Genomic DNA, 20,628 nt, shown 5'->3' on the forward strand with positions numbered 1-20,628 from the left:
ACAAGTCTTAGAGGTACTGCTCCCCTTAGAAAGAGCTACTCCTGGCTTTGCCACCATTGTGGGGCTGACCCATTTTGTCTTGGGCCTGGGAGGGGCAACCTGGATGAGTGATGGGGGTTGGGTCTTTGCCCTGGTGCAAAGGAGCACTTCCAGGGTCCACTGAGGGTCCTGTCAGAGCCAGCCTCTCTCCCAGGTATGCTGAGTACCTGTTTATGCCTGACCATTGATAAAGGCAGCCATGCCCAAAATATTCAATTGTACTCTATAGAGGCTTGAGCACCTATTCCTTATTTTGACCGTTTTTGAGGGGGTTTGAGGGGTCATTTTAAAACTTGGAACCACATTTTTTTTAAGATCCAAGGACCCCCCCCCCCCATCCCCTCTTGGGACTCATGGCTCCCTCTCCTGCACATTAATATCACCAATTTGCCCTTCCAGTTGTGGATGTCTGATGCCAGTTCCTGGGCTTGGACAGAAGACTCCAGAATCCCTACCTAGCACCCACTCGAGATCTGGGCTGGCAAAGAAATCCCCCACACAGGGAGAACTGCTCATGCCTAGTAAGAGGATCGTTTTGGCTCCTCACCGCCCTGCTTCTCCGGGGTGCTGTTTGGGCAGCCTTAAAAAGGAGCGGGTCTGCCCCTTCTGACCCCAGCCTCCCTCCACAGCCAGGGCAGAGTGCCCCCCCTGCACAGCATCTGGAAGGCCAGTGACTGACCTCTGCAGCAGGAGGCTCAAGGGGAGGGGTCACCTGCTGGCTGGCCCCACCCATTCCCCCTTGGAAAGAAGCCAGGCTGCTGAGGATATCCGGCCCTACTTTTCCGGCAGCCTCCTGCTGGGTGACCTCTTGCCACGGCCCGGAGAGCTGGGATTCCCACGTCTATCTTTGGAATCAGGTCCCTTGTCCCCATGGCACTGGCCAGAAAGATCTGCCCACTGGCCCTGAGCCTTGGAAGGGGGTGGGGGTGCGCAGCCTCATGGTTGTGGCTGACCTGTCTGCCAACCCTCCTGCAGGGCAGGGCAGCTCCTCTTCTGGAGAGACTGTCCTAGGGGAGAGGGAGAGGACTGGGAGCTGCCTGGGACTCCTTTGGGTAGTGCAAAGCGGGGGGATAAAAAGCCAGCTCTTCTCTTCCTCCTCCTTTGGAGATAATTTAATACAAAACATTTTACCTCCAAAAATATTTTGCCTCCTCTGTCCACCCTTCCTTTGGGCACCAGTCCCTGAAGTGGGACCGCCGTTCCCCCCTCCCTGTCCCCGGTGGTTCTGTGAGCAGGAGAAGAGAAGCTGGGGGGGGGGGGGTCTGGCTGCTCAGCTTGGGAGGCACTTTGGGTTGTTTAAGCTGGGTTGTGGCTCTTGGGTTTTGGCGTATTTGAGCAGCAGTGATGGAGGAGGGTCTTACACCATGGAATAAACGCCCTGCTGGATCTGACCCGTGGTCCGTCTGGCCCTGCCTACTCCTCCCCCCAGAGGCCCTGCAGCAAGGGATTTGGGGGTTCTAACCCAAGCAGGGGGGCACAGCCCGGAATGGCGGCCACAGCTCCCCTTTGCTCTTCTGCAGTCCAAGAGGGCTACTTAGCAGGAATGTGTCTGGGGAGTCCGGAGGGTGGCCCAATCCGAGGCCCGGCGCTCCCTGAAGGTGGGAAGACTTCCAGGCTGCAGGAGGATCGGAAACAAAGAAGAGTGCAGGCCGCCTGTCCTCATGGAATGGTGTCCCACCCCCACCCCCACCCCCCCGGCCTCTCTCAGTGCTCTTCTTTGCAACTCCTTTCCCATTTGACTGGACATTGGGGACTGGCAGGCCTGCCCCGAACAAGGAGAGGGGAAGCCAAGCAGCCTCCAACTGTGCCTGCCAACATCCCCTAACAGCTGCCTCTCTTGTGGGTGGCCACCAGGTAACACCGGCCGGGGTGAATGGGGTTGTGTGTGTGGAGGGTTTGTACGTCCCCAGAGTTCGGGGGGTCTTTGGCTAACTTGGTGCATTTGAAATGGCTTCTGTTCCTCTACTTCCCCCAAGAGAGGTCCAAGGGTGATAAAGTCTTTCCATACCAACAGCAGCGAAAGAGAAATCCACAGGTTTCCGCTGTGCGACAGAGAAAGAAAAGCAGCTCTGGGGACAGGGAGCAGATCCATGGGGCCCTGCCCCACTGGGCCAGAAGCTGAAGAACCACCCAGCATCCGCCTGGCTTCCACAGGAGGTTCACAGAGAGCAGGGGCCACCCACCCTGTCTCTCCTGGGGAAGGCATGGGACCCTGGGGGAAAAGGGCCACCTATTTGACCTCAGAGGAAGGGGAGGCCATGTTGGTCACCTGTGTCAGAGCTCTAAGTGGAGTGACTGTTGTGTCTCCCCCCCCCCCCGTTTGATTTCTCATGGGGGAGTTCTGCTTCTCTCTGCAGACCAAGCAGCTGGCCTCTTCAGACCCCCCACCCCCTTCCTCCAGTTCATGCCTGGCCATGCAACACAGTGCTGCAAGCCCCACACCAGCCCTGTGAGGGGGACCCAGGCTGTTGTCCACCTAGGGAGGGGGGGCTGGAAGGACAGGGCAAAGGCCCTCCAGGGAGTCACTGGGCCCCACGGCCTTCTGCAGGGAAGGGGGGCAGTGGGCCTCAGAGGAGGCACAGGAGATGTAGGATGTATGGGGGGGCTGCCCAAGCAGGTGGAGCCCCCCCTCCCCACAGCCAGGCTACAGGCAGCGGCGGCGGGGGGGGGGGAGCTCCTTTTCCTGAGGGCCCCAACTCTGCTCCACAGGTCTGAGTGACAGGCTGGCCTGGCTGGCTGCCCTCCCTCCCTCCCTCCCTCCCACCGGTGCCCCCTTTGTCTCTCCCCGCCGGTGGGGCCCATCCTGCCCTGCAGCCCAACAATGCCAGGGGCTTTCAGAGGCGGCCCAAAGTGCTGATGGAGGGATTGCTCTAATCCGGCTGGCTGGCTGGCTCCCTTTTCACCCCGGGTGGGCAGGCGGGCGGGCGGGCGGGTGCCGGGCAGGGTCTTCGGCCCCACTTGGCCTTGCAGAGCGGTTGCGCTGGCCAGGAAGCCCCAGCCCCGGCCCCAGCCCCTGCGGGACGATGTGCGACTGCTTTGCCAGGGTGTTTGGGGTCTCCTGGGCCCCAGCGGCTGACTCTGGTAAGGGGAGACCGGGGGGAGGGGCAGGGCACCCCAGGACCGGGCAAGCCCTGGCCCACTGCCCCTCAGTGCTGGGGCTGCCCGGAGACTCATCCACGGGTGAGGGGGGCCGAGGGTGCAAGGAGGGGGCAGTCCCCGTTACGCCCCAGCTGGATACATGCAGACACAGCCATCCTGCAGGGGGCCCAAGGAAGAGCTCAGAGAAGGGCCAGGCCTCCTTTGGCTGCAGGGGCTGGAGGGGGGGGAGCAAGGTGGCCGGCCCCTCCCCCATAGGTTGCAGCTGCTGGCGAACCGGGGCGGGGGGGGGGGCATCCTGGGGTACTGGGGAAGAGCAGTAGCCTCGAATCTGGAGAGGCGGGTTCAAGTCCCCACTCCTCCTCTGCCAGAAGTCTGCTCATGACCTTGGGCCAGTGTTGGTTCTCCCGGAGCTCTCTGGGCCGGGCCGGGCCGCCCTTGCAAGGGGCTGCTTGTGGGACAGGACGGAGGCGAAGGGCCGGGCTTGGAGACTCCGTGCACGGCCAGGGGAAGCGGAGCGGGAAACCCACCTGCTCGCCGCCTTCTGCTACGGGGGCGGGGGGCAAAGGCCAACCGCGGCCCCCCAGCCAGGCCCCGTCTGCGCCCGAATGCCGCCTCCCCCCCCCCCCCCGGCGTCTCCCCCTTGAAGTCCCCGCGACAGCCTCGCAGGCGGCTTCCTCTCGGGCCTAGCCCGAAGGCCGGCGGCGGCGACGGGACCTCTGAGCCCGTGCAGAGGGCCGTCTTGGGGGCGCGACGGGCGGGGCCAGTGGCGGTCCGTCTCTCCCTGGTAGGGCGGGCTGGGCTGGGCAAAGCTCCGGACCACCCTCCCTCCCTCCCTGCCTGCCCCCGTCCTCCAGGGCCCAGCCGAGTCCGGCGCCCACGGGCTGGAGGGCCGGCCGGGGCCGCCCCCTTCCTGCTCGGCGGCCCCTCGGCCCCGCGTCCCAGGCAGCGGCGGCCCAGAGCGGCGGAGCCCTGCGGAGCGCCAGCACGGACGGGGCGCCGGGCCCGGCGGGCAGGTAAGCCGGCCGGCCGTCCAGAGGGGCGCGGGGGCGGCGGCGAGGGGCGCCCTCCGGAGGCCCGCCAAGGCTGGATCGATGGGGCGGCCGCCTGGCAGACAGGGGCCCGAAGGGAGCGGCGCGGAGGCGGGCCGCGCGGAGGCGGGGAGGGGCCGCGAAGCAGGCGGGGAGGCGGGAGGGTCGTGCGCTGCCCGCGGATCTCGGTGCGCCGCGACGGGCTGCGAGAGTCGCCGCCGCTTGCAGGGGCCGGGCCATCCCAGGGCGGCACAGCTGGCAGCCCGGAGGGGTGGGGGCGGGGGGCGAGGCGGCCCTCCTGCGCGGCGTCTCCCCTCCGAGCTCCAGCCGGGGGACCTGCGTCTCCGGCGAGCCCTCGAAGCCCTGCGCGAGAATAACAGGACTAGCACTAGAGACTCCAGCGAGGGGAGGCGGGGAGGGATGCCTGCCCACCCCCCAGGCGGGGCGTCCGGGACTGCGGCCAACTCACCCGGGTGAGGGTCTTGGCCAAGGGCGCGGGTGGGGGTGGGGGTGGGGGTGGGGGTGGGGTTGGGGGTGGGGGGGGCAGGCAATCTCTGTATGCCACTTCCAGAGAGCGCGTCTGCGATGGCCCCTGCCCTGCCCTGCCCTGCCCGCCTTTGCTCAGCCCCCCCCCCCCATCCCCCGGGTTGTATTTATTCGAAACATGTGCCCCCCAGTGACCAGCCTTCCCGGGCATTTAAAAGCCATCCACACGTTTAAAGCATATAAACATACAAACAGGAAGGCGGGCTACCAAAAGTTAGGGAGAGAATGCCAGCCAAAAGATACAGTTTTGGAGTCCCAAACTGTTGGGGCTCCCAGCTGAGAAGGAGCTGAGAAAGGTCCCCCCCACCCCTCTTGCCAGCCTCAGATAGCGGCGGGGGGGGGGGGGAAGGAGGGTCCTGTGGCCCTTTGGTCCCTAGAGGGGCTGCTGAGGGGGCGTTCCAGGCCAGGCTGTGGGAGGGAGGGAGATCCCGGATTCTTCTGCCTGGGCCTGGGGGAGGGGTGCAGTGTCTGTGTGTGTGTGTGGGGGGGGGTCCTCCAGGGAGCTGCTCTTGTGTCAGCCGGAGTAGCCAGCCATGCCTCTGGGCGTTTGCGCCCCCTCCTGCAGTCAGTGGGTGGGTTGCTAGGGCAGGCGCTGGCCTAATTCCCCTCCCCTGCTGCCCCTTGTTGGGATTCCTCACCCCTTTTCCTCCCCCAAGAGACCCAGATGTTGCCAAGTTATCCAGTGGGATCAAACCCCCAAAAGAACAAAAGTCTCACACACACCCATGAAGGGCCCGCACCACCACCAGACTCCCGTGGCAAAGCCTGCAACTCCATGCCGATGAAGAGGGCAGAGGTGGGCCCCATGCCAGGCCAGCCGGGCTCTCCAGGCACGCTTCAGAGGGTCAGGGGCTATTGCCCCCCCCCCCACCCACATTCCCAAATCACCTCTTGCAGAAATGTGCAGGGGTGGGGTGGGGAGGAGCTGCTCTGAGTCCTCTTCAGCCCTGGAGTTCTCTTGCCCTCCTGAGGCCTAGGAAGGGCGCAGCAGACCCTCTGCGGTGGTCTCTCCCCAGGCGCGGGTCCTTGCTGAGTGTTTTCCCGCTCTCTGTTCTTCCCCCAGGCGAATGGGGTGGGGGCCCGGTGCTTCCTGGGCACGGGCAAGCTTCAGTGTGTGTGTGGGGTGGGGGGAGTCTTGTGGAGTGCTTCTCCACAGGCCCCCACTCCACAAGAGTGGGTGGGTCATGGCCTTCAGCCCCAGAGGGGCAGCCCCCAAAGGTGCTGGGACAAAATGGCCACCCTCTGGCTCTGGAACTCCTTGCTTCCAAGGATGCTTACAAGTTTCTCCTCCCACCCCAAACCGGGCAGGAAAGGGGCTGAAGGCTGTTTTCCTTCTTTGAATTGTTGCCTCCCCCCCTGTCCTTCTCTGCCAAGCTGAGCCACGGGCAGTGGGAGGGGCCAGGAAAGTTGGCTTGCCGACGGGACCCTCCGCCAAGCCAAGCCAAGCCAAGCCAAGCCAAGGCTGCTGCCTCCTAGTGCGGGCTCCCTGTGGGACGGGGGTCAGAGCAGGTAGGGCACCTTCCGTCACTGGCAGGCTGCACCCAGACTCCGTGGAGCACACCGCTCTGGTCTGGCTGAAGCAGAGAATTGGGAGTGGTTTCTTTTGCCCCAGGGACCCTGAAGGGCTCCATCCAAGGCCTTGCTTCTGGCTCCCTGCGCCAGACGGTCTGAGCAGTGGAGTGCCTCCAAGGGCTGCCCAGCAAGGGGGAGCCAAGCCTCCCTTGTTAGAAAGGGAAATGGCAAAAGGGGCAAAGGCCTGGTGGGGAGAGGAAAGCAGGCCTGCCAGCTGCAGGTTGAGAAGTCCAGGGAGATGCGGGGGGGGAGGGGGGGCTCAACTGGGCCTCCTTGCTAGCTAGAATTTTAATCGGAGCCCTTTAGCTGCTTCAGGTGGGGAGAGCTTGAGACAAGCTGTGGATCAAGTCCAGAGAGCGAAGAAAAATCTCTGCCCAGGAACGTCTAGGCTGTGCCTTCATTGGACCCTTTTCCGCACACGCACACCAAGCAGAAGGGGAGGTCACCTGAGAAGGTGCGTTGTACCTTGTGCCCAAAGGTGCTCTGGGCCGTCCTGCGCTTCAGCCCTGAATGGCTTCAAGGGCCCCCACAAAGCCTTAAACGCAGCACCTTTGAGCAGACGCTGGCTGGCTGGCGTGGCTGCTGGCTGGGCTGGGGGGGGGGCTGGCTGCCTGGAAGAGAGAGCTCCACTGCTGGAGCCTCAAGAGGCACAGCCCCTCTCCCCACTCTGAGGGCAGGGCAGCACCAAGAACCTTGCGATGGGCAGAGATGCTTGGCAAATCTGTGCCATGGCCCCTTTTGAAGGTTTCCCCAAGAAAGGGGTGTCTGGCCACACCCAGGAAGGACCTGGGTGTCTGAACTGGCGGCAGAGAGGCGGCCCAGCCTGAAACGCCTAGTCAGGAATTAGAGACAGGATGCTGGGGGGGGGAATGACGAGCGGCCCCCTCTCAAGTACAGGAAAGGGTGGGCCAGTTCTGGACCATGGATGGCCTCAGCCCCAATTCCACAGGAAACAGGAGGAAGGTGATATCCAAAGTTGACTGAGCGGGTGCCGTTCTATGTCCTGTGGCTGCCAACTTTGGGATTCCCAAAGTGCCTGCACTCGGCAGCTCACGCCTCGAATAAACCTAAAGGTGCTCCTGGACTCTGATTTTGTTGTGCTCCTTCAGACCAACACAGTGACCCACTTGATTTATTTATTTATACTTTCAGTTTTTATCCAGTCACTCCTGGTGTCACCGCCCTCTGGCAGCTCATGACAAGTTTAAAACAGTGTACAAACATCGTACCATAACAGTTAACACAATAGCAGCATCGTCTTGCAGAATAAATAGGTATACTGAGCAAGCAACGCCGTGATGTTATCATCTGAGCAGCAGAGGGGAGGGGAGGGGGGGTGGCAAGATGTCATTTATGTCCCTGTCCTCGCCTCAACCAAACACCTGGGAGAAGAGCTCAGTCTGCTGGCCCTGAGGAACTGATGCAGTTCTGCCTGGGCCCTGAGGCCTTCTGGGAGCTCATTCCACCAGGACGGGGCCAGGACCAAAAAGGCCCTGGCCCTGGCTAAGGTCAGGCGGACTTCCGGCCCCAGACCACCAACCTGTTGGAATTCAAAGAGTGGGGTGCTCTGTGGGGGCGCAGGCAGACAGGTAAGCTTTTATCTCAGGGGTAAACTGCGGCCCTCCAGATGTCCATGGACTACTATTCCCAGGAGCCCCTGCCAGTGTCTGCGTCTGCTGGCAGGGGCTCCTGGGAATTGTAGTCCATGGACATCTGGAGGGCCGCAGTTTGACTACCCCTGCTCTAAGCACTGTACTGTACTGCCAGTGTAATTAGGGCAGCACTGGAGGTAAAGCCCACTAAGCCAAGCAAGGGGGGGGGGCTCTGGGTGGGCATGCCTTGGGTTGGGAGAACTGAGCAGGATGGGAGGGAAGGGGGCAGAGGAACGAACCCTGTGAGCCAGGGAAAGGCCCTGGGACTTCTGCGTGTTTGGCTGCCTGGGGGACAGGTGAGACCCTCACCCACCCTTTGCTGACCAGCCGGGTCCCTTGCCCAGGGGCCCTGGCCTCCCCCAGCTGGTCTCCTAGCAGTGGTGTTCAGTGGCTGGTGGGGAGGAGCCCTGGGTGTGATGCCTGGTTCCCTCAGACACCGCCCTCGGTGGTCCTCGTGCCTGGCCGCGGCTCCGGGCCTCCCGCGTGCTGAGCCAACAGAATGCTTGGCATCTTCCCTGCGCAGCCGCCCGGCCGGAGGGAAACAGGCCCCGATTGTCTGCCGGTGAGTGGGAGCTGTTACCCTGCATTCGTGGGGAGGGATGGGGAGGCCAGCAGGCTGAGGACATTCCTCCCGTTGTACCTTGCAGCACCCCATGGTGCCTTCCCTCTGGCTTGGGGCTGGGGCGCTGGAGGGCATGCTGGCAGGCTTTCCTGTGTGAGAGTCCCAGAGGGCCACGCTGGGAGGGATTGCGTCATGTGCACCAGAACCTGCTGGGTTCGGCCCAGGGCAGTGGGATGAATGCGGGGGATCCACCCTCTACTGCCTTCCAGTGGCTCTGGAAGGCCCATCCACCTGCCCCTGTGGGTGGCCTTGCCCTGCAGCTCTTCCTCCAGGTCCTGGAAGGGGACCTTCCCCCCCCCCCCCCGCACAGCCCCTGCTCTGTCCCACCACCTCCATGGCCCGTGCTCCCGCTTTCTCTGCCCTGGCTCCTGGCCATGGGGTGATGGCTGCTCCAGGGGAGAATTATGGCAATTGGAGAAGCCCGTGGACCTGCTGGGTGGTCCAGTGACCCTCCTTCCAAGCAGGGCTTCTCCCTCCCCCATCAGGAACTGCTCTGCCCCCCGCTGCTGCTCTCCGTCTTGTGGGTGTGTGCCCAGGGGGCAAACCCTTCCCCTTACCAAGCGAGCTCAGACCCTATAGAAATCCTGTCCACGCCGAAGGGGCTCCCGAACCTGCATCTCACTCCTTTACAGGCGAACCCCTCCCTGTATTTTGGGGGGGGGGAGGGAGAGCCCCTGCAGCTCAGCTCTGAGCTTGCCCCAGCCTGTAGCCCAGCAGCACGAGGAGGAGGAGGAGGAGGAGGAGGAGGAGGAGGAGGAGGAGGAGGAGTCTCGGAATGCCAGCTATGGCTCTGCAGGCTGTCCTTTCGCCTGCCGGGGGCTGGGAATGCTCGGCATGGAGCTGTGACCTTTTGGGGAATGGCACGGTGTGGCGTGGGCCTCCGGAGCCAAGGCAGCGTGGGAATGAAATGCTGTCTGTCCCCGGGGGGGGGGGGGGGAGCCCGAGAGAGCCGTGGCGCTGGCAGGAGCCTAACAGAGAAAGAGGGAAGACAGTGGCAGCGGGTGGGGGGCAGCATCAGGGCCTGAGCATGCCAAGGGCTGCGGGTACCTCCTTATTCAGAGGCAGTCTACCTGTGAGGAGCAGCCACTGCCGGCTGCAGCCCAGGAGGATGGATCCAGCCAGTGTGCCTCCCTGATGCACTTTGGCAGAGGCCCACCCCCTGCAGGCAGCTCCGTGGCCCAGCCCTTGGGACCTCCTCTGGCCAGGGGACTGGGGCTGGGGCAGGTGGTGGCTGTTCCCGGGCACCGTGGAGCTGAAGGGAGCCCGGCACTTCTGTGGGGAACTTCCAGGGAAGATGCTGTAAGCATGGTGCAGCCGGCCCCATCACATCTCAAGCGACCCCGACCCAGCCCTCTGGGGCCCTTACTGCCCGGGTGTGGACGGAAGCCCAGGAGGAGCTGCAGCACAGGCAGACGTCCAGGTCATTAACCCCCGGGTTTCTTTCCTCAGCTGCAGAGGGCCACGGGCAGGAAAGCCACTTGAGCCGGACCAGACGACAAGCGCCTGTAAGTAGCTAGAGCCCCCCCCGCCCCCACCATCCTTATAGCTGGAGGCTGCAGAACGTCAGCTGGGGAGGGGGCAGACTGAAGCACAAACCCACTCTCCCCCAGGCACTATGGGGGGGGGGATGTCACAATCCAAAGGCAGGCAGGCTGCGTCTTCTAGCGTGGCCCCATCGCTGCTGCCCAGCATCTCCCCATGTCCCAATCAGAGCCCAGGCCTCCCAGGGACGGAGAGTAGTGGGATTGGGGAGGAGGGTCCTAGAAATGGAGCCCAGGCTGGGTTGGGCCAGACCTGTCTGCAGGAGGCTCCCAGTCCCCACTCCTCCCTGACCCACAGCTTGCCACTAGACATGGCCGGCAGGGTCCGCAGAGAGCCAAAAGGGGCAGCAAAGAGTCCTATCGTGCTGGAGCCATTCCAGGGGCCAAACTCCCATTGCCTGTACAGGGAAGCCAAAGGCCTCTTGCTGCGGGCTGAGTGGAAGAACCTCTGCTTGTTGCGGCCTGCAGAAGGCCCTTGTTCCCTCCCCAGCACGTCCGGCATCAACGGAGAAGGCTGTGGGTGACGGGAAGGCCTCTGCCTGAGACCCCAGAGAGCGGCTGCCTGCAGAGTAGGCAGTGCTGATCGTGAGGGACCCAGGGGGCAACTCCAAGTGTGCTGAGTGAGGAAGCCTCCGTGTGGCACGCAGAAGGTCCCAGGTTCAATCCCCAGCAGCACCCCGGTAGGCAGGGGACGTGGAAGACCCCAGAGAGCGGCTGCCTGCAGAGTAGGCAGTGCTGATCGTGAGGGACCCAGGGGGCAACTCCAAGTGTGCTGAGTGAGAAAGCCTCCGTGTGGCACGCAGAAGGTCCCAGGTTCAATCCCCAGCAGCACCCCAGTAGGCAGGGGGCGTGGAAGACCCCAGAGAGCGGCTGCCTGCAGAGTAGGCAGTGCTGACCATGAGGGACCCAGGAAGCTGGTTCAGGAGAAGGCAGCTTCCGGCATGGCATAGCACTCCTGGGGGGCTTAGCGGTGCGGCTGTAGGATCGGGGGGTCCTAGCAGTGGGGCCCGGGTTGGGTTGGGCTTGGAAGCTTCCTTCTCCTCTCCCCCCCGCCTCCTCTTGCAGTTGGCCGAGTCCAAGAGGAATGACCCGCCTGCTCCAGCCCAGATCCCCTCTGGCCTGCACTCCTCCCCCCTGTTCCCAGAGGAAGCTGCTGACCCAGACAGAGCGGTAAATGGGGGGGGGGGGAGAGGATTTTTCTTCCAGGTGCCCTGCGGAGGGGTAACGCAGCTGGCCTCCAGGTGGGGCCCAGAGGGTGGGAGGGTGGGTAGAGGGTGGGTGGGCCCTCTGGCACTGTGCCCTGCTGAGCTGCTTCCCCCCCCCCCCCACAACCCCTCTACCCACCTTCCACCTTTTCCCCAAATCCCCAGGGATTTTCCAGGTCAGAGCTGGTAATCCTGGGGGGAACACTGTTCTTTTGGAGGGCGGGGGGGGGGGGAACACTGTGTCCCTTGAGGTGTCATTTTTGTTCAGGACGGGGGGGGGGCTTAATCGGTCCGCCCTCCGTTCTGAGCAGAGACATGAAGGGGGGGCGGAGGGAAGGTTTTTTGCCCCAGCTGAGGGAGAGGGAAGCGGGGCCTGAGTCTAGCAGACCTGGCCCTCTGGTGCCGGCCTCTTGTTTCATGTCAGAGATTTTTTTGAAACCGGTCTCCCTGGCTTAGCCCTGCAAGCCACAGTTCTGTGCAGGGGCTGGGGGGCTGGATACTTCAAATGCCCCCCTCCCAATATCTTGACACAGCAGTCAGTTCCGAGAGGAAAGCAGGGGCTGCTGCACTGACTTCAAGCCGGCTGAGAGGCCAATGTAGACGCAGGCTGAGCTCTGGCCCCCGGGCCCCTCTCCCCTCTCACCTCCCAGGCCCAGAAGGAGAAGCTCCACGCGGAGCTGAAGCGGGTCCTGCAGAAGAAGGGGGCCAGCCAGGCCAGCTCCGAGGAGGCGGAGGGGGGACCCCAACCTACGGGGGAGACGGGAGCACCGCTGCTCCGCAAGATGGAGGTGAGGCCGCGGGCTGGCCCAGGGGGAATCAGGGCCGCGCAAAACGGAGAGGCTGCAGGCTGCTCCGACACACGGGAGAGCAATGGGGGGGGGGGGGAACACACACACACACTCCAACCTTCTCCTCTCCCGGCCCCCTCCAGCAGACCGTTGAGACCTCCGAACTCTTGGAGATCATTGTGGAGACCGAGGCTGAGGCCGGGGCCAGCGGCATGAGTGTGGCCGGAGGAGGGAGGCAAGGCCTGTTCGTCAAGGACGTGCTGAAGGGCTCCCCGGCTGCTCAAGCCCTGAGGCTCAGGGAAGGTAGGGCTGCAGGGGGGGAGTGGGGGGGGCTCCAGACTTGCCAGTCTCTGGGGAGGGGGGCTGAAGTACCCCCATTGTTAACAGTTGCTTTTGATATGACAGAGATTGGCCCCCCTGGACCAATCTCCTCCATCCCACCCACCCCAAAAAACCTCTTGGGATTTCTCCACTCCTGGGCAACTCTGGAGGTGGGCTCAGATTCTGGACTTGGCTGGGTGTCAGTGTGTGTTGCCCCCCCCACCCCCCCCAGTACTGCAGCCCCTTTCCTGCCTCCCTCTGGGGATGGCTCAGAGGCAGAAGTTGTGGGTTTGGTCCCTGGTCAAATGCGGCTGTGCCTCCCCACAGACCCAGCGCTGGAGGCCTTGGCCCCCTCTCTTGTGGCCTTCCTGTGCTAAGCCAACCTGAAGGGCTCCAGGTCAGTCTCCAAGGGCCCCCCCCCGCCGGCCTTCCAGCTCTCCCAATCCCACTCTCCCCCCTTCCCCCCCCCACAGGTGACCAGCTCCTGAGCGCCAGGGTGTATTTTGACAACATGAAGTACGAAGATGCCCTGCAGATCCTCAAGAGTGCCGAGCCGTACAAGGTCTCCTTCTGCCTGAAGCGGACAGTCCCCAGCACAGGTGTGGCACGCAGCCCTGGAGCCCCCCCTTTCGAAGCCAGGGGGCCCAAAGCCAAAGTCGCCAAGCTGGTGAGTGGCTGGAAACCCCCGGGGGCTGCCCCTTGCCCTGAGTACTGCTGCCTCTAGGCTGGGCCCACTGCCACGAGATCCCTCTGGCCCAAGGGGGTGCCTAAGAGGCTGAGACCAAGTACTTCACTGTAGTGGGGACTCACTCAAAGCCACTCTCAGGGCTCTCCTCACCCCCGTTATGTTTCCCCAACAATCCTGTGAGACGGGCCTAGGCCGAGTGCGTGTCTGAGAGTGAGTGAAGGGGCCAAGAGCTCCCAGCAAGGCTCTCAGGGCAGAGGGGCCATCTGGACCCTTATCTCCTCATCTGACACTCAAACCACAACCTGCGCTGCTTGACTGCTGCCATACAGGGCAGCCCTTGAAGAGAATTCAGACTATGATGGGCAGGCTGCTCATGAGGAAGCTGCAGGGATCACCTCTCAAAATTCCTTCATTGGTGACCGGTTTGGGACCTGGATGAAGGTAGGATGACCTCCTGGGTGCACCTGCCTGCCTCCCCGGTCTTCTCAGGGGCTCAGGCCACCTGCAGGGAGGAGAGCAGGCAGGAGGAAAGCAGGTCGCCATGGCTTAGAAGGCAGCCTTCTTCACATGCCGTTTTAAAAGGAACATCAAGCTCTCCCTTCTGTAGGTTTTTTAATTGTTTTATTGGTGACTTTTGATTTGAGTTGATGTGTACAAGCCTCCTGGAGGATTTTATCCAAGACGCCCCTTTTGCAAACATAGCAGCAGTGGCATGTAGGCAGGGAAGCTCCCTGTTGCAAGGCCATTTCCTCTGGTGGACAAAACGTTAGTTAGGCATGCCCCTTTGCCCTCTCCTCCCCCAAAGGGTGGCCTGGCCTGGCCTGGGTGCCCAAACGGTTCCTCTGTGGGGGGTTTTACTGAGCCCTTCCTCCTAAGGAGCTCCGGGTGGCAGGGTCGGTGTCAGCCACCGTTCCAGACCCGGGCAGCCAAGGCAGGCCACGTTCCAGAGCTGCTGAAATCCTCCACGTTTCAGAGGCCTTGTCTGCTCAGCCCCGAGTCCACTTCCCCCTTTCTCCTCCTCTGCCTGGACCGTCCATGCAGTGCCCTCTTTGCTCCTTGGGTGGGCAGGCTGGCTTGCTGGGGGACTGAGGCTCACCCTGCCCCTTTGTTTTTCCTCCAGAGCATTCAGAGCTTGACTTCCCTGAAGAAGAAGCCTAAGAAGGCTGGGAAGGGCTTGGCCAAGGACAGGCGGGGGGAGGCGGCCCGTGGCAGCCAGGAGCTGGTGGTGGCCCCCGTGGATGTGGAGTTCTGCATGCCCAAGTTCTCCAAGCTGCGCAAGGCCAGGAGCACCGGAGAAGTGGCAGCAGCTGCCCGGCCCAGCCCGGACCTCTCTCCTCTCCTCTCCTCTCTGGAGACCAAGCGGCGTCGGCTGAAGCTCCCCAGGCTGAGGGTCAAAGAGGCCCTGGCAGCGAGGGCCGTGGGGCGGCGGGAAGAGGCTCTGCCAAAGGCCCACACGGGACAGAAAGCTGCTGCCCCAACAGGGGCCGGGGGGAGAGTCTCCCGATTCACTGTCCCCTTCTCCAAAGGCAAGAAGCCCAAAGAGGAAGAGGCCACCAGGGGATTCCAGGCCCCCCAGGTAGAACTGGACTTCCCTGTGCCCAAAGTCGGGCCCGGTAGAGAATCCCCCAAGGCTGCTGCGGGTCACAAAATCCAAGTTCCGCCACTTGGGCTGCCCCAGGTGGAGGTGGCCCTGCCCAAGGGAAGCCCCGCAGGTCCAGAAGCACCCAAAGAGGGTCCCCTGGCTGGGCTGAGACTCCCTGCGGCTGAAGTGGCGGCTCCCCAGGTAGACCTGGCCCTGAGCCTCCCCCGGCTAGAGGGGAGGCCCCCAGAAGTGGCCCCCCGAGGGGACGGCCTCCAGCTCAAGGTCCCCAAGCTGGGGGTCTCTGCCAAAGAGATGGAGAGGAAGCCGGCCCTCCTCGATGCTGTTGTAGGAATTGGCAGGGCTGCCGTTGAGGGGCTGGAAGAGAAGCTGGCCATGCCGTCCCTGGAGGTCGAGATCCCTTTGCCCAGGGGGAAGGAAGAAGCGGAGGTGCCCAGGCCAAAAACTGAAATCCCAGAGGTCTCGCTCAAGGTGCCCACCGTCAGCCTGCCCAAGCTGGGCTCCAAGGCCCGAGAGGAGGTGGAGGAGGAAGAGAGTCGAGTGCCCCAACTGGAGCTCTCCGTGGGCAGACGGGACAGCCCAAAGGCCGAAGCCAGGAGCCCGGCCCCCAGCGTTGGGTTCTCCAGGAGGCCAGAGAGCAGAGAGGCCCCCACGGGGCCTGCTGAGAGCAAGATGAGGTCCTTGGGCCTAAAGGTGCCGTCCCTCAACATCTCTGCCCCGAGGGTGCCTGACGTGCCGCTCCCAAAGTCCTTGGTTGGTTTGGTGGCCCGTGCCCCGGAGGCAAAGGCGGAGGAGGCTGTGGAAGGGCCCCGATTCAAGCTCCAGATGCCCCAGTTATCACTCCCCAAATGCAGCCCCCCCAAGGCAACGCCCTCCCCACCCACAGGGCCACGGAAGCCAGAAGGTGGGGCTGGAGGGAAGGCAGGGGTCCTGGACCTGGAGCTCGACTTGCCCACAGGGAAGCCCCCGGAAGTGCAGCTCCCCCCCAAGGGTCATGTGCCGAAGCCAGAGTTGGACCTGAGCGTGGACAGGCCATGGGGGGAAGTGGCCCTTCCTGCTGCCCGGCTGAGTTTCCCTTCGGCCACCGTCCCAGCCCTGGAGCTCGACTTGCCCAGAGCTGGGCTTGAACTTGGCTTCCCCAAGGCAGAAAGCGAGCGTCTGCAGTCTGATCGCCCCCAGAGGGACCACGAGGCCATGTTTAAAATGCCCACCATGGGGACCCTGAGCAAAGGCCTTAGCGTGGAGATCAGCATTCCCAAATACGTGGAGGGGGAGCAGCCGGAGCAGCAGCCAGGGCCGGAGGCCTCAGAGGGGCCGGGCCTTGGGGCAATGGTCGCCAAAATCCCCCAGGTGGACCTGGCTTTCAGCACAGAGGCAGCGGCAGCGGCCAGCGTGGGGCGCAAGGGCGGCCCACAAGCAGAAGGCTCGGCTAAGCTGCCTTCAGTGGAAATCTCCGCCATAAAGCTCCCACAGGCAGCCACAGAGAGCGGCAAATTCCCTGAGACAGAAGTCAAGTTGAAGTCGCCCAAATTTGCCCTCCCCAAATTCAGCATTTCTGGCCCCAAGGCCTGGAAAGTCAGCACGGAACTGTTTGGGGCACAGGGGGAAAGCCCCGAGGCCGCAGAGAGAGGGTCCAAGTTGAAGATGCCCAAGTTTGGGATTGCCTTCCCCAAATCCAAAGGGGGTGGTGATGCAGAGGGCCCCAAGCCGGCCCTGGGAGGAGAAAGGAGAAGTCCTCCCAAGGAGCCAGCAGAGAGCAGGAGGCAGCTCCCTGCCATGGCGCTGCCCAAGGTAGAGGTCGAGGTGCCCACGCTGGGCAAAGACGAGTCCTCCAGCGAAGATGGCAGCGGGACTGTGCCCGAGCTTGGCCTGGAGCTCCCGGACATCAGGCGGAAGATGCCCAAGTTCTCCCTGCCCAGATTTGGGGGCAAAGGCAAGGAGGGCGAGGCGGAGCTGGAGAAAGGAGAGAAGGACGGCCGGGTCAAGGCCTCCAAATTCAAAATGGCACTCTTCAGTGGGATGGGGCGTGGCCCAGAGGGCGGGGGCCTTGAAGGGGCGGATACCAAAACCCAGAAGGGGTCCGAGAGCCCCAGGGAGAAGACCAGGGGTCCCCTGCACAAGATGCCCTCTCCCAAGGCAGAGCTGCTCCATGGGCACATCTCCCAGGTGGAGCTGCCCCAGCTCAGCCTTCCAGAGGCCAACCGGGAAGAGACTCTGCTTGTGGACCCTGGCAGCCCCAAGGCCAGAGTGCCCTCGCTGGAGATTGCCATGCCTGGCGCTCCCACCAAAGCAGAGCCGGCTCCAGGGGTGCCCTGGGCAGGAGGCGAGGCAGAAGTGAGGATGCCCCAGGGGCCCTCTCTGGCCGTCTCTGTCCCCCAAGTGGAGCTGGACCTTAGCTTGCCCTCCACTGGGGCAGGCCCCCCCCTGCTGCACAGAGTTCCTGGGGCAGAGGCCAAAATCAGGCTGCCCCAAGTGGAGCTGCTGGCCCTTGGGAGCGGGGAGGAGGGGGCGGCTGGGGGAGGGGGAGAGCGGGGCACAGGGGGGGCTGCCAAGCTCTGGGTACCCCAAGTGGATCTCGCCCTGCCCAAAGGGCCACCGCCTGAGGGGGAGCCACCCCGGCCGGAGGGAGACGGGCCTGAGGGGAGGTTCCAGCTGCCTTCTGTGGAGCTGACCAAGTTCCCCACCCCGAAAGCGAGTGCCCCAGGGGGGAGTCTGGAAGGGGGCAAGGTCAAGTTGAGCAGCCCGGCCATCAGGCTGCCCAAATTCAAAGTCCCCAGCAAGGGAGGGGAGGGGGAGGCAGAAGCGACTCTGCCCCAACTCGAGCTGAAGGTTCCCAAACTCGGAGGGAGCTCCGAGAGGCTGGGGGCAGAAGCAGGGGCTGCGGGGCCCTGTCCCCCCAGTGGCTTCGGCCTGTGCCAGGCGGGCGGGGAGGCAGAGGAGGGGGTCGCTGTCAGCGCCGACAGCAAGTTCAAGCTGAAGCTCCCCTCGCTGAGCCTCTCCAAGGCAGGGCCGGAGGCGCGGGCGGACACCCAGCCCCTGTGCCCCTCCCGGAAGGAGGGAGACGCGGCCTTCCGAAGGCCCCAGATCGCTCTGCCGGACGTGGGGTTCTCCATGGGTCAGGAAGGCAGGGGAGAGGCCGAGGAGGAAGCAGGGAAACTGGCAAGTGTGGAGGGTCCGGGAGCCGAGGGGTCGGAGGCCTGGGGCAAGATGCCCAGGGCCAAGATCCCAGCCAAGGGAGGGCAGGACGACCCAGAAGGAAAGGCATTCAGGGTGCCTGGCCTGGAGCTGGCAGCCCCTGCCCTCAAGGCTCACGCTGAGTACCAAGTGGAGGGGGCCCAGCGCCGGGCCGGGGGCTCCCCAGAAGAGGCTGGCAGAAGAGCCCGGGCCAGCAGCGACGGCCGGAAGAGCCCCAGAGGCCGAGGGGAGGCCGCTGATGCTGAGGCAGGCAAGAAGTACAAGGGGAAGATCCCAAAGTTCACGCTGGCCTGGCCCAAAGCTGGGGAAGGCACTGCGGGGCAGGAGGGCGAGGCCAAGGCCAAGAGGCCCGTCCTTGCACTGGGCAGGCCTAGGGGGAGGGAGACAGAAGCCGCCTCGGGGCTGCTGGAGGGAGACGAGGAGGCAGACGGCAAGGGGGTGATGGGCAGGCTCAAGCTGGGGCTCTCCCGCCTGAAGATGGGCCCAGAAGCCAATGGAGAGCTGGGGGATGGCTCCTCCAGAGGGGGGCGGCTGCCGAAGGTGGGCTTCTCCCACGGGGAGGGGGCCGAGGCTGCCTTGCAGAACGGCGCTCAAGATGCCAAAGCCAAGCTGGGCAAGATCCGGCTGCCGCAAGTGGAGCTGTCCTCCCCCTCCCCCACGGCGGAGGGTGACCCGGAGCTCAGCCTGGAGCTGGTAGGGGGCGATGAGGCCAAGGAGTGGCCGGGCGCTTGGGCCGCCCTCAAGTTTAAGCCCCCCCAAATCACCTTCTCGGGCTTCCGGGAGAGAAACGGGGAGCCAGGCTCAGGGGCCTTGGTCCCCTCGGCAGCCCGAACGGAGATGGCCTCCCTGGAGAGGGCGGAGGCATCCCGCAAGGGGGAGAAACCCCCCAAGTTCAAGTTTCCTAAGGTGGTGCTCAGCCCCAAGGCCCACAGGGCAGAGGAGGTGGCGAGGGGCTCTCAAGAGGGGCTGAAGCTCCAGGTGCCCAAGGTGGGTTTCTCAGAGGAGGCTGGAGGGATCCCCCCACAGGCGGTGGCGGAAGGCAAGGGGGAAGCTACGGCTGCCCTGTGAAGCTGGGAGAGCCACAGCCTGGGTTCTCACCACCCCCCAATATTTAGCACTAACCAGAAGCCCTGGGACAGGGTAGGGGCCCCCAGGTGCCCCTTGGGGCCCGTTCCTTCCTGGGCCGATCTCTTCCGGCCCCTGGCACAGAAGGCCAGAGAGGTGGCTTTCGCTGGTGCCAGGATTGCATGGACCTCCTTTCTCTTGCTCACCCTAATGTTAGGAGGTTTCTCCGCTAACAGCAGCGACTGAAGGGCCCCTACGAGGTCCCAGGCCCCGGAAGGCTACAGCAGGAGGCAGAGAGGGGAGAGCGGGTGTGTTTGGCTGAGGTGAGAGGGTGGAGACCCCAAGGGATCCTGGGCAAAGGCTTGGGACCGGGGGCAGGTGGAGTTACAGGGAGGGAGGGGAAGCTGCAGCCCTCTGGGTGACCAGCCCTTGCCTAGCTGGCCTGTGCAGGTCCAGATAGATGGGGCCCTCCTCCCAGGCCTTCCGTGCTTTTCCAGCCACCTCTGTCCTGGCCAGGTTTCCTTCTGGCTCTTTCTCCTCCCCTTCTCAACGGTCATTCAGGAAACCAACAGCAACCCCCCCCCGCCCCCCGCTTCATTTTCGATGAGCATTTAAGGCATTTCAGACCTGCAGTGGTGAAGGATCTCCAAAGGAACAAGGGCTCCGTGGGGGGGGGGGTGAAATCTTCTTGTTGTCCCCAAGTCTTTAAGCCTAATTTGTTAACACCACAAGCCTGCTGTGAGGAGCTTCTAGAACTCGCTACTAAAATATTTGCCAGATGGTATTTATTGTGAATCACTTTTTAAAAACAAGCTGTTCTGTGGATCTTTTGAGGCTGTCTCCTCCCCCCTCCCAGTCTGGGTTTGAATAAAATTAATTTGTGGACTACCTTGGCTCCCTTTGGCCTCGTCTTTGCCCCACACACATGGGGGGAGGGGAGGGGATGGGGACATCCCGGGGGGGTTGCTTAAGATGCCCATGCAGGTGGAAACCGCTGTGAGCTTCCTGGGAAGGTGGTATAAACATGGAAGAATAAATAAACCAAGACAGGGCCCACGGCCATTTTTGGCTCACTTGAATATTCAGCTTCTCCTGTCGGCCAAGGCGCATTGCAGCAAGCCCCACACGCAGTCAGAGGTCCCAAGGTCCCTCAGAGAGCCCAGGGTCCCTAGAGGGTTTGGAAATGGGCTCCCCTTGTCCCCAAGGACCCCTCTGCCCAGGGAGGGGGACAAGGAGCTCCCCAGGACGTCTGTAAGATCTGGTAAGTGAGCCTACTGCTCACGGGGCCGTGGGTCAAAGCAGCGGGGCGGAAGCGCAAAGTGCACTCCCGGCCATCTCCCAGCCAGGTTTGTAGAGGGGCTGCCGCAGCCACCAGCATCCTAGAAAACTCACCTGTCCTTTTGCTTGCCTCCTGCCTCTCATACGCAGCTACTCTCCCTCCAAAGGCCTGCAAAATGCACAGTAACAAAATTCAGTCCCCTTTTGCACCCAAACTGTGCACCTTTTGCTCGCCTTCAAGCAGCAGCAAGAAAGGGGTCAGAGGAGGGGCCAGGGCAGTGCTAGAGCACCTGAGGTCTTTGATCAGTCAAGCCCCTTTCTGCAAAGGGGGGAGGGATAAAAGAGGAGGGTCCCCTTCGTTGTGGTACTTCCAGAGAGATTCTCTGTGC

At 63.3% G+C, this 20,628-nt stretch overlaps 1 protein-coding gene across 8 annotated transcripts; it reads left to right on the forward strand.

The window, feature by feature from the left end:
- Window positions 1-2,975: 2,975 nt before the first annotated feature.
- Window positions 2,976-19,843, forward strand: PRX (periaxin). Of its 8 annotated transcripts, none has more exons than XM_077318669.1 (7): window positions 2,976-3,120; window positions 10,008-10,063; window positions 11,165-11,269; window positions 11,955-12,092; window positions 12,236-12,395; window positions 12,887-13,080; window positions 14,222-19,843. In XM_077318669.1, exons 1-7 carry the CDS (start codon window positions 3,063-3,065, stop codon window positions 18,962-18,964), a joined length of 5,454 nt encoding a protein of 1,817 aa, XP_077174784.1. In that variant the 5' UTR covers window positions 2,976-3,062; the 3' UTR covers window positions 18,965-19,843. The 8 variants fall into 8 exon arrangements, with proteins under 8 accessions (XP_077174784.1, XP_077174785.1, XP_077174786.1 ...); XM_077318670.1 differs by having other exon boundaries at window positions 12,239-12,395; XM_077318673.1 differs by lacking the exon at window positions 2,976-3,120 and adding an exon at window positions 3,828-4,151.
- Window positions 19,844-20,628: the final 785 nt, after the last annotated feature.

The sequence above is a fragment of the Paroedura picta genome, unplaced genomic scaffold (assembly GCF_049243985.1).
Source record: "Paroedura picta isolate Pp20150507F unplaced genomic scaffold, Ppicta_v3.0 Ppicta_v3_sca21, whole genome shotgun sequence".
Taxonomy (NCBI): Eukaryota; Metazoa; Chordata; class Lepidosauria; order Squamata; family Gekkonidae; genus Paroedura; species Paroedura picta.